This window comes from Sprattus sprattus (genome assembly GCF_963457725.1).
Source record: "Sprattus sprattus genome assembly, chromosome: 16".
NCBI lineage: Eukaryota > Metazoa > Chordata > Actinopteri > Clupeiformes > Clupeidae > Sprattus > Sprattus sprattus.
In genome coordinates, this window is record NC_137914.1 from 18,394,995 (window position 1) to 18,410,452 (window position 15,458).

Sequence of the window (15,458 nt, forward strand, 5' to 3'; positions counted from 1 at the left end):
TATATCCAAAACTTAAATGTAGGAAGGGAAAAGGATAAAAAAACAGTGAGAAAATGTCTACATAATTTATTAGCACACTTAAAATGTACTGAGGTTTTGCTTCTTTCACCTTGGGTAAGAGGCTACTTAGTGAAACCCAATAATGAATAGCCAGCTTGCAAACTCCCAAAGTCCAACCGAGTAATTACTGTTACCTTAAATGACAAACTGCTCTCTCCTAAAGACTTAGGAGGAACTATGTCACTCCTTGTCCTCTGGGTAAAAATCAAATGTCAGACTTGTTGTTGAGAACCGCGCACCATTTTCCAGCCAACTCCCGGTCATTTTGTGTGTCCTCAAGTGTCAATGTAACAACTGCTCAGACACACAGCATCCATGTTACTACTGAATTGTAAAAACACTACAGTTCTACTCTGCCCCTTTGCAGTTGTTGTGGCGCTCATGCCTGTCTTTTAGCATGAGCTTTTAAATAATTGCCGTGCCAACACGTGCTGTGGGACATGAAAGGGGCATTTGCAGAGTGGAGCTCTTTTCCTGCGAGTAGAAAAGTACAGGCCGCTGTGTTTTGCTTGGTAGAGAAGCACAATGTGTTCATGAATAAGCCTTCAGGGATCTGACCCGCAGACAAACTGATAAATGTGATGCATGATGAAATGTGCTTTGCTGCTCCCCCCCTCCCCCCTTTTGTGTGTGTGGGAGTGTGTGCGAGTGTCATTTCTCTCCATGCATGCGTCATAGTGAGCGAGGCTTTCACTTTGGCATGTTTCATAAAAGAAGGCAAAAACAATAAACAAACTGACCAGAACATAAATAAATTAAAAATACGATATTAAACTACATTTCAAATCAGAACTGACAACACAAGCACAGTTGCTCAAATCATCCCATGGACAGCCGCCCTGCTAGCTCAACTAAAAATTACAACAAAAAAAGGGGCTGAGGAAAATGAATGAATGTCTCTTGGTGGAACCGGAGTTCTGAGGAACCCATAAATATTTCCAATGAGGAGGAAAAACTGCTTACCGTTTCCTTGTTGGGAAGTAGGTCTTTCCGAATCCTGAAGAAGTTCTTGCCGTACTGTCGTAGACCTTTAATAAACCGTTTCTGTGGAGAAAGTGAGGAAAACAAAAACGAATTAGGGGAAAACAGCAGCTGAATTAAAAAAAAATAATATATCAGTAGCAGCAAGTTCCACTATTTCAGCATGGCTGCTCGAAGATCTCTGACTACACTGCACCGTTAACCGCTGGGAAAGGGAAGAAAAACTAATGTTTTGATCCTAATCTGCAAACCTCAGCGCTCCCCTCGTTTTAAGCCTTTGAGCTGGAAAGCGAGGGAGAGCACAGCACCAACACACAACACAACACTACCCCGACCCAACACAGCACAGCACAGCACAACACAACACAACACAAGGGCCGCCTGGACAGAAAAGACTGCGGAGGAAATGACAACAAAAGGAGGAATCTGAGGCGAGATCAAACAGCCCGGTGAAGGGGCCACACATTGTGGCACTTTAGCATGAAATGGAAGTTCAACGGGAGCAGATATGCATATGAGCGTCGCGCGGCACACCAAGTTCAAAGCCACGGCTGAAAACTTCAGCAAGTTCCACAGAAGCACGCAGACGTTTCACCGTTCAGCTGTCCCCTCGCTTTCACTCACACACAGACCACATGAAGACATCCAGCACCAGCTAAAAAAATCCTCCTCAAACTACTTAAAAAAAAAAAAAATCTTCTTTCGGCTTCAACATGGTTAAAAAAAATATATAACACTACTAAACGTAACAGATGGTATAACCTCTAACAACAGCAACAGGAAAGGGAGAACAGCAACACCAACTGCCATAAAGATAAAAATATCCAGTTACTTAACTTCCAGAACTAAAACATGTTTAGGATGGAAAAAAATACTAACATCAAAAATACACACATATATTCAGGAAGTGAGAGAGAGGCAAGAGTGGAATAAAAAGAGCATTTACCACATGTAAAAACACAGCGCCTTTCAATCCCTTTAAGAGTAGCGGAGGGTGAAAGCAGGGAACATTCACAGGCAGCGAAGCAGACGAGCGACAGATTTACTTTCCTGTTCCAGCGGCGAGCCCCCGCTCCTAGGCAATCTCAGCGATCGCTCCCCATAGAACAAACTCCGGCAACAAGGCAGGCAAAGTCCGCCGGGGGCACAGCCCCAGAAAGCTACCAGTTTGTCTCCGGAGGGAAGAAAAGGAAAATGGAGGTTGCAAATCCACACGCAAGACTCCCAAAAAATCTACGGCTTTGCTTGTTTTTGTATTTCTGTGTTGTGTTTTTTTTTAACAAGCAAGAAATAGCTTGTCACTCTCTGCTCCTCCACTACAAAGGGGAAGGCTTTACATGTGATCTTTCTGCTAGAGAGCCTCTCGACCACAGCATGACGCAAAAGCCGGAGTGGAGCCGAGCCGAGCGGAGCAGGGCAGAGCATGGCTTCCAGCGCGTGCCACTGACGATACACACACACATACACACACACACACAGTCAAGCTGAACTATCACACCCTAGGGAGGTCTGACTGAACATGTGCTGCCAGGGCTGGATTTAAATGGCTTGTGAACACATTAGACACCAGTCCGTAGTACTAGATACCTAGTAGTTTCCAGTCACATGTATTCTCCCTGCTATGGACGAATAATCACAGGAGTCTTTTATACTTTTCATTTTTTTTTCTTTTTTCTTTTCAACTGAAAGTACACTGTATTTACTAAAGCACTCATCTGTCCATCCAACAGCAGTAAAAGCACAGAGGGAGGAAAGGCTGGGACATTTCTGCGCTGAGAGAAATCTTGGACTCACTGAACGGAGACATGCAAGAACCAAAACCAGATATGGAGTCCCCTCCTCTACACACACACACACACACACACACACACGGCCTACATGGAGCCACCAACCCCCCTCCGGCGCATACAGTATGTACCACTTATGTAACCAGCCGACTGTTTACAAATGGCTTTTTAAAGGAACAATCTGTGGCAAGTGTGGTGAGAGAGCGAGCGAGCGAGAGAGAGACAGAGAGAAAGGGGGGAGGGTTTCCTCTTCCTTTTTCTGCCTTCATCTGGTTCGGCACTTTTAACAAGATTTCCTCTTCAAACAGTTCACGTAAATCACAGCAAATTAAAACCCTAATATGGCAAATTTCAGGCTAAATTGCCCAAGGCTTTGAACATGCTTATAACACCGCTTCACCACCGCACGGAAAACACCGTTTTCTTCTCCCAGTAATAGCGGCGGGTCATGGATCTAAACAGGAGACATGTCTAAAACAGAGAAATGGACCTCCTGAAGTGGAGCATGCGCACACACACACACACACACACACACACACACACACAGTTGGTTGGTTTTGGAGGTAAGGCTGATGAGCCAGCAGATGGAGCCGTCTCCATGAAAACAGCATTCCACAGCCTCACGTTTGCCCCTCTGCGTGGTCCAGCATTTAACTAACACCCACACACACACACCCACACACACACACACACAGGCCAGGCCAGCTGCATTAAATGGAGGTGAAGAAATGCACTTAAGACTATAAGGAGTAATAGCAATAGGTTGGTATTAACGGCCTATAAAGTAAGAGAACATTAGATTGGGGTCAGGTTGTTGACACTGTCATTTGTCAGTTGAAGTGGATTTTTAAAATCGTGATTAAAGTGCAACAGGAAGCTTAATCAAACACCTTTTCTTTTCAAAAGAACTGTACTTTAAAAGCAGTCCACTGGACCTCTTACTTGATTCTGTGTGTGTGTGTGTGTGTGTGTCAGAGCTCGGTGAGAGCATGAGTGTGTTTGAGCCTCAGGCCCTGGAGGATCGGTCAGCCCTCCTCCTGACCAGAGGGGTTGACCGCCTATTGGCAGCAGCGTTCCAAAGTGCAGCAGCTCACTGACCCACCGGTCCCCCGCGCGGCAGGAGCCGGCCAGCAGGGGAAACCAGAGCTGACCACAGGAAACACCACTGCTCCACTCATGTCTCCAACACACATCCCAGCAGGGCCACCACACACACACACACACACACACACACACACACACACACACACACACACACACACACACACACACACACACACACACACACACACACACACACAGGTCAGCATCACCGAGCCTCACAACATGGCAAAGACACTATAGCGCTTCTGATTAGAAATAGCCACACATACATATGTGCATACACTACTCATCACACACTTTGACACTTAATACACGCGCACAAAATAGGTGCTTATCTGATGTTGATTTGAGTACGGGCACACAGACTTTATTTTCACAAGCTGAGCAAATTCTCAAAATGCGGGCGTCTCGGTTCAACAGCACTGGGACCAGAATCACTTACACCTGCCGGCGAGGCCCATGTTAGTGCCCTGATTATAATGCTAATTATGTTCACCTACTGTAATATTTACACTGCCTGCCTGTCTGCTCGGCAAGGTTCTGTGTCTTTTCTCTCCCTCCTCCCTGACTTTCCTCCCTCCTCCTGTCGTCTTCTTCCCTCCCTCCCTCCCTCCCTCTTACTCTCTCGTCCTCCCTCCCTCCCTGCTTGCCTGCATGTCGGCTCCAGTTTAAGGCTCCATTTCAGCTGCCTGAGCTCACTGCTCTGCGAGCCCAGCTAATAAATCATCCACCAATCTGCTCTCCCGATCACTCGGCCCCTGCCAGCAAGGCTCCAGCCCTCCGTTGCTAGGCGACAGGGGCCTGAAGCGGGAGGGGCAGTGCAAGCGGAGCGAGGCAGGGAGTGGAAGGGGAGGAGGGGGGAAGGAGGTGGCAACAGCGCTACCAAACCAGCAGGCACGCTGCAGAAACAACAGGCTTCTCTCTGTCAGAAATTGTTCCAGAGACCTGGCGTTCGCCCCGATTTTCTCTCCCTCCCCTCCCTCTCTTTTTTGCTCTCCCTCTCTCCCCCTGCCTGCTGAACAGAGTGCTATTGTAACAGGCAGCGTAGGGCAAGAGAGGAGGCTCAAAAAGGTCCATTGTGATGATGAACGCACACTTCCTGTTCAAGCGGTAATTGTTAAAAGCTGCAGAACTGGTTGAGATCACACGGGTGGGGGGTGGGGGGGAGATGGTGTCAACGAGATTACAACCCTAGAGTCTACTCCACACATTTACTCTCCTTTAAATATCACGACTGCGACTGAGATTGTGGAATCAGTGCACTTGACCTTTTGCTTAAACCCGACCTGCCATTTCCTGACAACAACTGGACTGAGAGGCTAAGAGAGAAAGAGCGAGCGACATACATCCGCCAGGGTAGGAGAAATAAACGAGAACAGACAAGAGGCTGTGGGTGAAGGGGGGGGGTGCTTGGCGGCTCAGTAATGACATACTTCAACCTCGGCCAACCACAGACGAGTAAACCACACACATACAGACTGAGCCACGTCCTCGCTGTTGCATATTTCACACACAGAAACAAGACCTATCCAAAAACATGGAGGCACTGATGACTTTCTGATGAGCGTGGCGGTGGTGCCATTCACCCCCCTTCTCCTTTCGGCTCTCAAACACCGGGCCCAGAAACATGCAACGGTGCGTGAGAAACCACCGTTTCCCCTACCCAACCTACTCAAAAGGTGACAGGAAATCCTCTCCCTTTACAATTCTTTTGAAAACCACGCTACTAAATAGCCACCACAGTCTGATTGACGCACAAAAAGCGCCACCGTGCTGTACTGGTATGCTTGTTTTTCTTCTTTTCATATGGATTGCAAAATCTACCCGTCAATTTGCATGGAGAAAATCAACCAAAATAGGATTTTGAACGGTTGCTCTTGATGACAGTTGAAGGGGGAAATAAAAGACTAAATGCACTTTGAAGTGGGTGGGTGGGTGGCTGCATGTCTCTGAGGCACAGAGCTCTTTTAAACCACCCACCTCTCCACAGATTTGTGAGGGGGATTTTGATGTTGGAATGTTCCGATCTGCTCAACTGGTGTTGTGCGGCCCCCTCCCTGCTGTTCCCTCGCTGGAGGGGGTGGCGGACTGTGGGTGGGTGGAGGGTTTTTTCTTTTTTTCTTTGGGGGTGGGCAGAAAAATAAATAAATAAAATTCTGTCTCAAGCTGCAGTACCCCCTGTCGACCACTGGGTGGCTGAGAGGACAGCTGAGCTGCCATGCGCAGATGCACGAGTAAGCCTCGTCTTCCGCAGGCTTGGCCTGTGATGGCACACACAGCAGATACCATACCTGGCCACAACAAGGAGCCACAAGCACAACATTCTTGAAAACTCCGCTAGTGAGAAAATAGGGAAGGTAGGTGTGCGGATGCATATACAGATACTGCCTATATATTTCGTAGACAGCAAACACTAACATCGGTGTATGTTTGTGTGGAGATGCTTGCATGTTCAAAGAACAGACCCATTTAAATACAAAGAAATATCTTGGGTTACTAAAAAGGTTTACAAAAACCCTGGGTAGTCTCTCAGTGTAAGGCAAGACTACAACAAGACTTCAACATCTCTGTCTGTGATTGTTGTAAAAGGGCCTTTAAAGATGAAGCAGTGACTTATATAAAAATCCTTGAATGAATATATAAAAAAGGCTGAAAGTCCACCAGAGCCACATAGCTGCAGGTTAAAAATGTAGGAGGCAGCAGGGGGTGGGGTGTATGTACGTGTGTGAGTGTGTGGTGGAGAAGAGGGTGACAAGTGACCCTGAAGATGAGATGATGCTGCCATCTCCGAGGCAGTCACTGTCTCTTTCGCTCACATCTCCAAAGGCAGCTGAGGAAGAGAGCAGGAATAATGAGACCACGGGCCTTGAGGGGGTTTGTGCCATGGCATGGAGAGAGAGAGAGAGCGACAGAAAGAGAGAGTGAGCCAGAAATGGAGGAAAGAGAAGGGAAGAGCAAGAAAGCAAGGGATGGGATGGATGAGGAGGGGGTTGCAGGGGTGATGAATAAATGAGAGGCAGCAGGCCCGGTGTCTGAATGAAGGTCAGGGCTACATTTACACCTGTCCCTCCAGGCTGCACGGCTGCAAAGGCACAAGCTGAAATCAGCTGAGGCGCAGCCACCCTGTCCTTGGTTGTACCAGCGTGACTGGCCACGGCCCTGGAGCTCTCTGTGTGAGCGGGTCTAGGCCCTCCAGCAGCTCTCTGTGTGAGCGGGTCTAGGCTCTCTGTGTGAGCGGGTCCAGGCTCTCTGTGTGAGGGGGTGTAGGCCCTCCAGCAGCTCTCTGTGTGAGCGGGTCTAGGCCCTCCAGCAGCTCTCTGTGTGAGCGGGTCTAGGCTCTCTGTGTGAGCGGGTCCAGGCTCTCTGTGTGAGGGGGTGTAGGCCCTCCAGCAGCTCTCTGTGTGAGCGGGTCTAGGCCCTCCAGCAGCTCTCTGTGTGAGCGGGTCTAGGCCCTCCAGCAGCTCTCTGTGTGAGCGGGTCTAGGCCCTCCAGCAGCTCTCTGTGTGAGCGGGTCTAGGCCCTCCAGCAGCTCTCTGTGTGAGCGGGTCTAAATTGCTGGACAGCATCTTGTGCCGTCATACCCTCTTCCATTAATGTCCATTAATCAGAAACTTTTAGGCCCAGTTTAATTCAGAAATAAATATTGGTGCTAAAGTTTAACCGTCAAGTCGCCAATTCACTGTGCTCTACTAAGCACGTTACCTCTTGTTATGGCTGCTTCCAGTTGTTAAACTACAAATTAACACTAGTAATGCAGTTTAACTGATGTATATTTCAGTGTGCTCTTAAATGGCACATTAACTGCCAGCGGTTTAGATTATGCTTTTCTCGTCAACACCACCTATTATGTAGGAGAAGAGTGCAGTCTCTCAAACACGCCTCAAGCGAAAGGCATAAAGCATAAAAGTTATGGCGCCGAGTTGACGTCTCAGTTGGCATGTGCAATAACCAGTCCATCAAACATAACGGCGCCTTAAGTGTTGTATCAGAGATAGAACATGACAGCGGCACCTTAAGCGTCTCACTTCGCCTCTGCCACAGCTGTTGCCTTACACTTAAAAAAAGATACGTCATTTGTTTGACATGTAGATTAGCCATAAAGTTAAAAAGTGATGTGATAATAAAATTTGGCTACTTCTGTCATACTACTGTCTTATATAACCTGGTTAACATGACCTATGCATTTTTAACCTGTCTGTTCATGTGTTCAGAAAGACAGGAGTGTGATATTGGATGCCAGGGCTGTGGAATTTGGTGGCACGCAGTGAGAAGCACGTCATGGCTCGGCCAATCACATATCAGCGCTGGTGGCCTGGCCTGAGCAACGGCACATAAATAAACATCATTAATGAGGAGTTCGGCACGGGGACGGGGGGGCCTTAATCTGTTTCGATTAGCTGCTGACGGAAAGGCCCGGAGCGTTGTGTATTCCAAAGTGCCTGTCACATCAGTGCAGAGGCAGAGGACCTCAACCCAAGTTCATTTCTCAACATCTGACATGTGATTTCCAACGTGCCACAACAGAAATTACTCTCTGCCAAGGCCCAACTGAACAAGAAAGTTTCTTAGTTAAAAAATATGTAGTTGTGCATAGTACTGCAGGACACAAGTAGAAGCTAAAGGCCAAGTGGAATATTTCCAAGAGATGATTCATAGAGAAAATAGTTGGAACGCTCAATAAAATACAAATTCATTTTTATGAGAAGCTGGGTGGGGATGGAAAGCAAGCTAGTGAGGGCACCTTTAAAAGCTGGGGAACTGGGTGGGCCTGGATCCTGCACCCGCCATGACCTGGAGTTCACAGCCCGTTTGTCACAAGTCTCTGGCCTTATCCGACGTGACAGGGAAAGCAAAACAACCCCTTTCACAAAGCAGTGTTGCTGTCTGGATAAAACTCAAAATCCAATTGCGCTAAAGGAAACAGATTTTTCTGCGCTATTTTCTTCCTTCATTTGGGTTTTCAGCGCCTTGTGTGTTTTGTGTCTTGCTGGCCGTGTTTCAGGCCATCACTCAGATAAAGATGTGTTATGCAGACCATAAACAGGACGCAGCTGCCCTGCTCTGTTGGAGGAGACCTTTCTACTCAGAATGCAAAACCGAAGGAGCATTCATGCACTCCCAATCACCTATGTGCACACACTCCACACACACACTTCACAAACACACACTACACTTCACACACACACACCTCCACCCAAACACATTCAAAGTCAACCATCAACCGTCCAACCAATCCATAAAAGAAAAATATATTGCCACTTCTTACCACTTCGTCCTCTGACCAGCATTTCTCGATGAGTTTGGGCACGGGTTTCTTTACCAGCCGCTGCAGGGCCTTGCCAGCGTCGTAACTGCTCTCGTGCAGCTGTGGAGAGAGAGAGGCATACACACACGTCAAACACACTCTTACACGTTCAAAAACCTCGCCTCAAAACACTACAACAAGCCACCATGTCGAACACATAGCTTGAAACCTCCTTCATCTCTGCTTATGGAGGCTAAGGGTTGAATTTCAACATTTTTTGTGTCTGTTGGGTTTTGTCAGGGGAGAGGAGGACGGGACGCTATTTGATTTTCCTTTGTGTGAGTGTGTGTGTGTGTGTGTGTGTGTGTGTATGTGTGTGTGTGTGTGTGAGCCTTCAATATGTGATTTTCCTTTGTGTGAGTATGTGTGAGCCTCCGATATGTCAAGAGCAGCAGAGTTTGGACAGCTGGGCCCTGAATCTGAAAGCCATTAAGCAGAGAGCAAGAGAGAGAAAGAGAGTGAAAGGTAGAGAGACAGAGAGAGGGAGCGCGAGAAAAAAGAGTGAGAGAGCAGGGAAGAGAAGAGGGTCTACGTGGCAGCAGACTAAGGCAGCTCAACTAAAATAACCCCGGCTTGGGCTTCCGTCAGCTAAGCCCGGAACACGCTGTACGGCCACTCATGCCACTGGAGGAGGACTGCAGGGGGAAGGGCCGGCCTCGCTCACATTAATACTGCATGCATCCACCATACACGTGGACATGTGATTCCTTTACAGCAACACTCCGTCACACTTTCACAAGCTGTCCGTCTCTCCGACGGGAAACTAATTAAACAGCGCCGAGCTACTGAATGCTACTGAAAAAATCTCTTCGCCTCTCTCGCCTGCCTAATTAGGCCAAGAAATACCACAATTCCACTGGAAGAGCCGGCGATAATGTATTACTAATGAGACAAAGAGAGGCCATACTGTGATCTGAGTGACGGCGTTTAGATTACAAACAGTCTGCAACGGGAAGCACAGCTTTTGCTCCAACTCTGCGCTCTGTTAATTAACCATGATATCCTTCTTTTTGTTTGCACGAGGGAGGAAGACAATGGAAGACAAGACCAAGAGGGAACACAAACTGAAGCAAATATGCAGTGCCGCGTCTCCAAACAGCCCCAAGATTAAAGCATTGTCAAAATCGCTTCAGCTGAGGCAACTGCTGATGGAGAGCAGGTAGTCGACTGAACAATGGTGGCCAATTTTGAGGAGGGGGGTTGAACGCACATATTGGAATTGCAAATGAAGAGTATGTGTTACTGACTGTGTGTGTGTGTGTGTGTGTGTGTGTGTGTGGTTGGGGGTGTGCTAGAAAGGTCAAGAAACACTGAACCTCAGACAGGATTAATTCAGCAGTCATCTCTTTCCTGTCTGAATGCAAATGTCATATTTATGGCACTCTCAGTTCATTTGCGCGCCGTGTTTGCCGCATTTGTTTGTGGAGAGCGAGGAGTGAAAAAAGGGAGGGAAGAAAAAGGAAAGGAGGAGAGAAATCTCCATTATCATGCGCTGGTGTGCCGCAGGGCAGTAGAGGGCCGGATTAGCATAGCTTGCCATTCTTCACAGGAGAGAGCGCTTGATTCTCTCTCCCTCCTTCACTCTCTACCTCATCTAACCTGCCACTGAGCTGTCGGACCACCATGTTGAAGAGACCCCCCCCCCCCCCACTCTCTCTCAATCCCCCTTGCCCTCTCTACCTATCAGAACTGTTCTCTGCTTGTCTGGGGACCCGCTGCGCATTAATGAGGCTGTGAATTACACTTCTTCTGCCTGACATTAGCCGCCGCAGATGGCGCTGCGCTGCTCGGCAACACCGCGCTCTGGAGGGGCTTGCTGCCTCCACTGGCCTCCGTGTCGTGGGTGTCTATCCCGAGGTGAGGGGGACTGATCTCAGATCAGTGCTGCACCTCAAGGGGTCTTTGCAGGGGAAGAATGTGCGCTGAAATTTAAACATTTTCATTTTCCACTCCGCATTCAGCACCCATAAAATGAGGCATCTGACCGGGCGGGAATGTGTTGTTTGATTACAATCTCGGTGCCAGCTTTTAATGCAGCATACGGCATCTGGAATCTCGAAAAGAATCCCTTCAAGGAATGTGACTGTCTACAAGGCAGTATTAATATTTGTGCGGTGCTGATTTACATTGCAGATGTTCAAGCCCCCGAGAATGTGGCTGTGCAAATGTATTCACAGTCTGCCACCACTATCTCGACAGGATTCACAGTAATCGCATCTTCAGCGTCCCGAGGTGCATGAGGTTTATTACACTTTTGGCACACACTGACACTGCACATTGCGTTAGAATGAAACAGTTCAAAACTGTGTGGTGTCTTTGTATTTCAGAACATCTCAAAGGCTCCTTCAGGACTAGCCTTTGCATCTGCACGGATAGAAGTACTGCAGGCTTGTTCGCAAGGAAAAAAGGCTGCAAGCGCAGCAGTTCCTTTACTTGCAGATGCACAGAATTAACTCAGAAAAAAGTGAAGGACACGGCGAGTCCTGCTGAAGCAATTTCCTTACATCTCAACTCCCAAACGATCCATTACAGAGCAAATGATTCTTCCTGGTGCCTGCGGTAGCCCTGCGAGAGGCTGCCGCTGCTGTTCAGCTTCCTCCTCCTTCTCCTCCGAAATACGGCGCTCCTGGCTGTGACCAATTTAATTGGCCCACTTCTTTTTATGTGCATCCCGCTCTTTTCTATTGAATTTCACAGTCAAATTATTGTGAGAAGCGAAGAGAGAGATAGGAGAAAAATCGATATGCGAGGAAACCATTGTGTTCCATGATCATCTTTTTTTACGGAGTGGATGACTAGAGCCCGAGGGAGAGAGCGAGAGGTGGTGAGAGAAAGAGAGACAGTATGGATGTCGGCTTCAAAAGATGACTTTCATTAAACTGCTGTGTGGCGGTATAAGATGTTTGTTGACTTGGGCGGCAGATGAGTGTTACGAAGCTGTGTCGGGGATTCCTGACGCCCTCTTTGAGGCTGTATTTCATCGACCTGCCAGACGAGGTGTTGATCACATGCATGGCGACTAGCTTCTCTCTAAACAAATACGGCAGAAGCACGCAGCGGCTTTAACGGCGTGTGTAAATTAACCGCCCATCCCCTGTCAAGAAGAACACGAATATACTTTTTCCCCTGGCCGAGGGCATACCTTCGAGTAACACAAGTGTGGCGCGAGCCCTCTGCTCTTGAAACATGATGATTGTTAATGTCAGGCCTGTGTGGATGCATTTACTGGCGTCAAAAGGGGACAGAGTTATTTTTGACAAACCGAAGACTCAGCACCGGCCAGAGAGACCACCCCTGGATAGTAACAGTCCTTATGTGAGCAACACAACTATAAACCTGAATGTTAATCTTTATATGAGAATGTGCTAGGCTAAGGTGATGAGCTGGTGAGCACTGGGTCTAGCCCATAAAAGAACACATAACAATAACACAGGTAGCATCTTCAATTTACGATGATTGCAGCACGAACGCCCTGACCGGGTTGGGCCTGTTATGCAAGCCATTAGTGGGCTCAGAGGGGCTTCTCTACATACTGCATCTGACTTGCTAAAAGCAATTAACAGTAAATCCATCGCAGCTTCACTGAAGTGGAGGAGGAATATTAACATTGAAAAAAGAAAAAGAAAAAGAAAAAAGGAAATCTGCTGCGCCCAGATTTATGGTTCAGGTTTGCTAGGGCAGATGATCACTTTCACAGTGAAAGGGGGAACAAATTGCTCCCTGCCTCCCTTGCATGCTGACGGTAAATCACACCTGCTGAGCGCTAAAGGAGGAGCGGTTTTTCCCCTGGACCAGCAGCGGGCACTGCCTTTTGTTACTGGCAGCGGACATTTTGAGAACCCTGGTGGAAACCTACAGCATCTGCTGAGGGTTATTTCCTTAGCCCATCATTCCATTTTCAGAGGCACTGTATCTGAGGGAAGCCGGCAGAGCAGACAAGATCATATTCAAAGGGCGGGTTGGGGTGGGGGTTTGATTCTGCCTACACAACAACTGCTGCTGCTGCTTGTGACTTATCTGATCGCGCCATGGAAAACTTTGGGTCGAGCAGAGTGAATACAGCTTGTTATTTCTGTTGCTTGATATTTATTCATGTTTTCCGGGCAGGCGAAACTAATTAGTAGCGCCTTTCATTCGCCTCCTGTGTCAAGAGGCACATTCTGACACAGCAGACATCTGGTGGTAGTGTGTCTGAGGCTATGAGTGTGTGAGGCTGGGTGCTCATGATAGGAGGGCGACATCGTTTCTCCCCTCCAAATGCCTCCCTCTCTGCTAAGTCTGCCAGTTTCTATGAAATACTGATATCTTTGCAATGATCCCCAGACAATTTAAATCTGTGTGTGGGCTCAGATCTCTTCACACAGCCCTTGCCATTGTGTTCTTTCTTCTTTCACTTTTGGTGAGGGTTTTAGCAAGTTTAATTATGGCATCGTGTGTGTTTGTCCATGTGTGTGCGTGTGTGCCCTTCTGTGTGAGTGTGAGTGTGAGTGAATGAGTGAGTGTGATTGAGTGTGTTTGTGTGTGTCACTTACAGTATTTAGCGCGTTGAGTGTGGTGTCATCTCTGGAAGCAGCTAGGCAGCCATCCTCTGTCGACCCTCCGTCACACATGCCTGCAAATGCTGCCATGCTCCTGTGCACCCACACACACACACACACACACACACACAAACACACCATATATTAAGCAATAGGTAAACACACAAACAGCTTCAACTTTCACAATGACTGAAGACACTTCAAACTAAGTATACACACTCTTAACGTCACAAACAAGGCTTAAGCTTCAGCCATTTTAGATAAATCAAGACGGCTTCCTCTATTAGCGCCCAGACGTAAGGTCAGCTGAGGGGGCAACATCTCCAGCAGGTTGAGAGGCAGACACTCACCTGGCTGCCCTCAGGTACATGAGCAGGTCACAGTCGTTGACCCCCGGCATCCACACCAACTCCTCTTTCTCAGTCACAGACTGACCGCCGGGGGAGGGAAAGGGCTGCAGGTCTGGGAGCTTTGCCTGGTTTTGGAGAAAAGCAGAGAGCCGAGAGGTCAGACTAGATACAGCCACACACACAAATCCTCAGTGTAATAAAAACTGTGTCTCTCCTGCCGCATATTTGCGTTTCTGAGCGGCCTGATTAGACAGAAAAACTATCACTGAGGATAGATATTGGAATCCTGCCTTTTAAATAATTCAGGTGAGCTTAATGAAAACCAGTTGTTGAGTGGTGGCTTCACCTCTCTAAAATTACACTGTGTTATTGTCTGTGTTATTTTGAGAGTTATCGTAAACAGAGGTTCTCAGTGGAGAAGCTAATGCTAACTATGGTTCCACTATTGTGTAAAAAAGGCCCTAGCAATTCAACAATTGGTTGCTCGTTGACATATAGCCATATTATATAAATGATATAGTTACAAAACATTACTACATCATTTTAATACTGCAATAGCCAATGCTCAGATGTGCTTTATTCCATTTTTTAAAAGGTGAAGGAAAAGCAATAAAAAGAAAAAGGTTAGGACAAATAAACAGTCATAAAAGGATGGATGAGAGAGAATGAATAGAAACATAAAACTATAAATATGGATAAAAGAACAGAATAAAAAAACAAAACAAAGTAACAGTTAACTGGACCTATACCCCGACAAAAACGAACCTGGGTTCAACTGAACTGCCTCAACAACACAGAAAAAAACACTGGAGAGTGAGGGATCCTACTCTGGGCTCGTCTTTTCTATCTGCACACACTTGGCCCTGCAGTCGGAAGCTGAATGAAGTCTTTACGGCGTGAGAGCGGCTGGAAGTCGTCTCGGCAGAGCGCACATGACTGGGGCTCGGCTTTGTGTTTCATCCGCTCCCTGAGTCGCTGGAGCTGTCGGCGGGGCCCGCCTGGCACCGTTATTATTCCACACAAGAGCCGTGCGTCGGCGAGGACATGGGCTTCAAAACGCCTGACAGTAATTGGTGGTGCCGTTCCACCCTTTATTTTTCATTTCGGGCCATTTTTCGCTCTTCTCTCTCAACATGGACTGTAGATTTTTCTGGAAGCGTGGCGTCCATGTTGCATCTCATCTCTGAGCCAGTACTGACAGCTCTCTTGCCACTCCCTCTCTGGCTCTCAATCACAGAGGGTCATGCCAAATCACGCTGGCTAGAGATCGCTAACATTTTATTTGATTTGCATCATATTCGATGAACAGACATTACGACACAAACTGCCCCAG

At 47.6% G+C, this 15,458-nt stretch overlaps 1 protein-coding gene across 3 annotated transcripts in view; it reads right to left on the bottom strand.

Moving 5' to 3' along the window:
• rerea (arginine-glutamic acid dipeptide (RE) repeats a) overlaps positions 1 to 15,458 on the bottom strand; it is a 162,359-nt gene that overhangs the window by 24,346 nt on the left and 122,555 nt on the right. For all 3 annotated transcript variants that reach the window (XM_080854244.1, XM_080854243.1, XM_080854245.1), the window contains 4 exons: positions 14,126 to 14,250; positions 13,770 to 13,869; positions 9,199 to 9,297; positions 1,024 to 1,104 (listed from right to left, as the gene is read on the bottom strand). In XM_080854244.1, the coding sequence (XP_080710370.1) occupies positions 1,024 to 1,104; positions 9,199 to 9,297; positions 13,770 to 13,869; positions 14,126 to 14,250 (405 nt within the window). The remainder of the gene's footprint in view (positions 1 to 1,023; positions 1,105 to 9,198; positions 9,298 to 13,769; positions 13,870 to 14,125; positions 14,251 to 15,458) is intronic.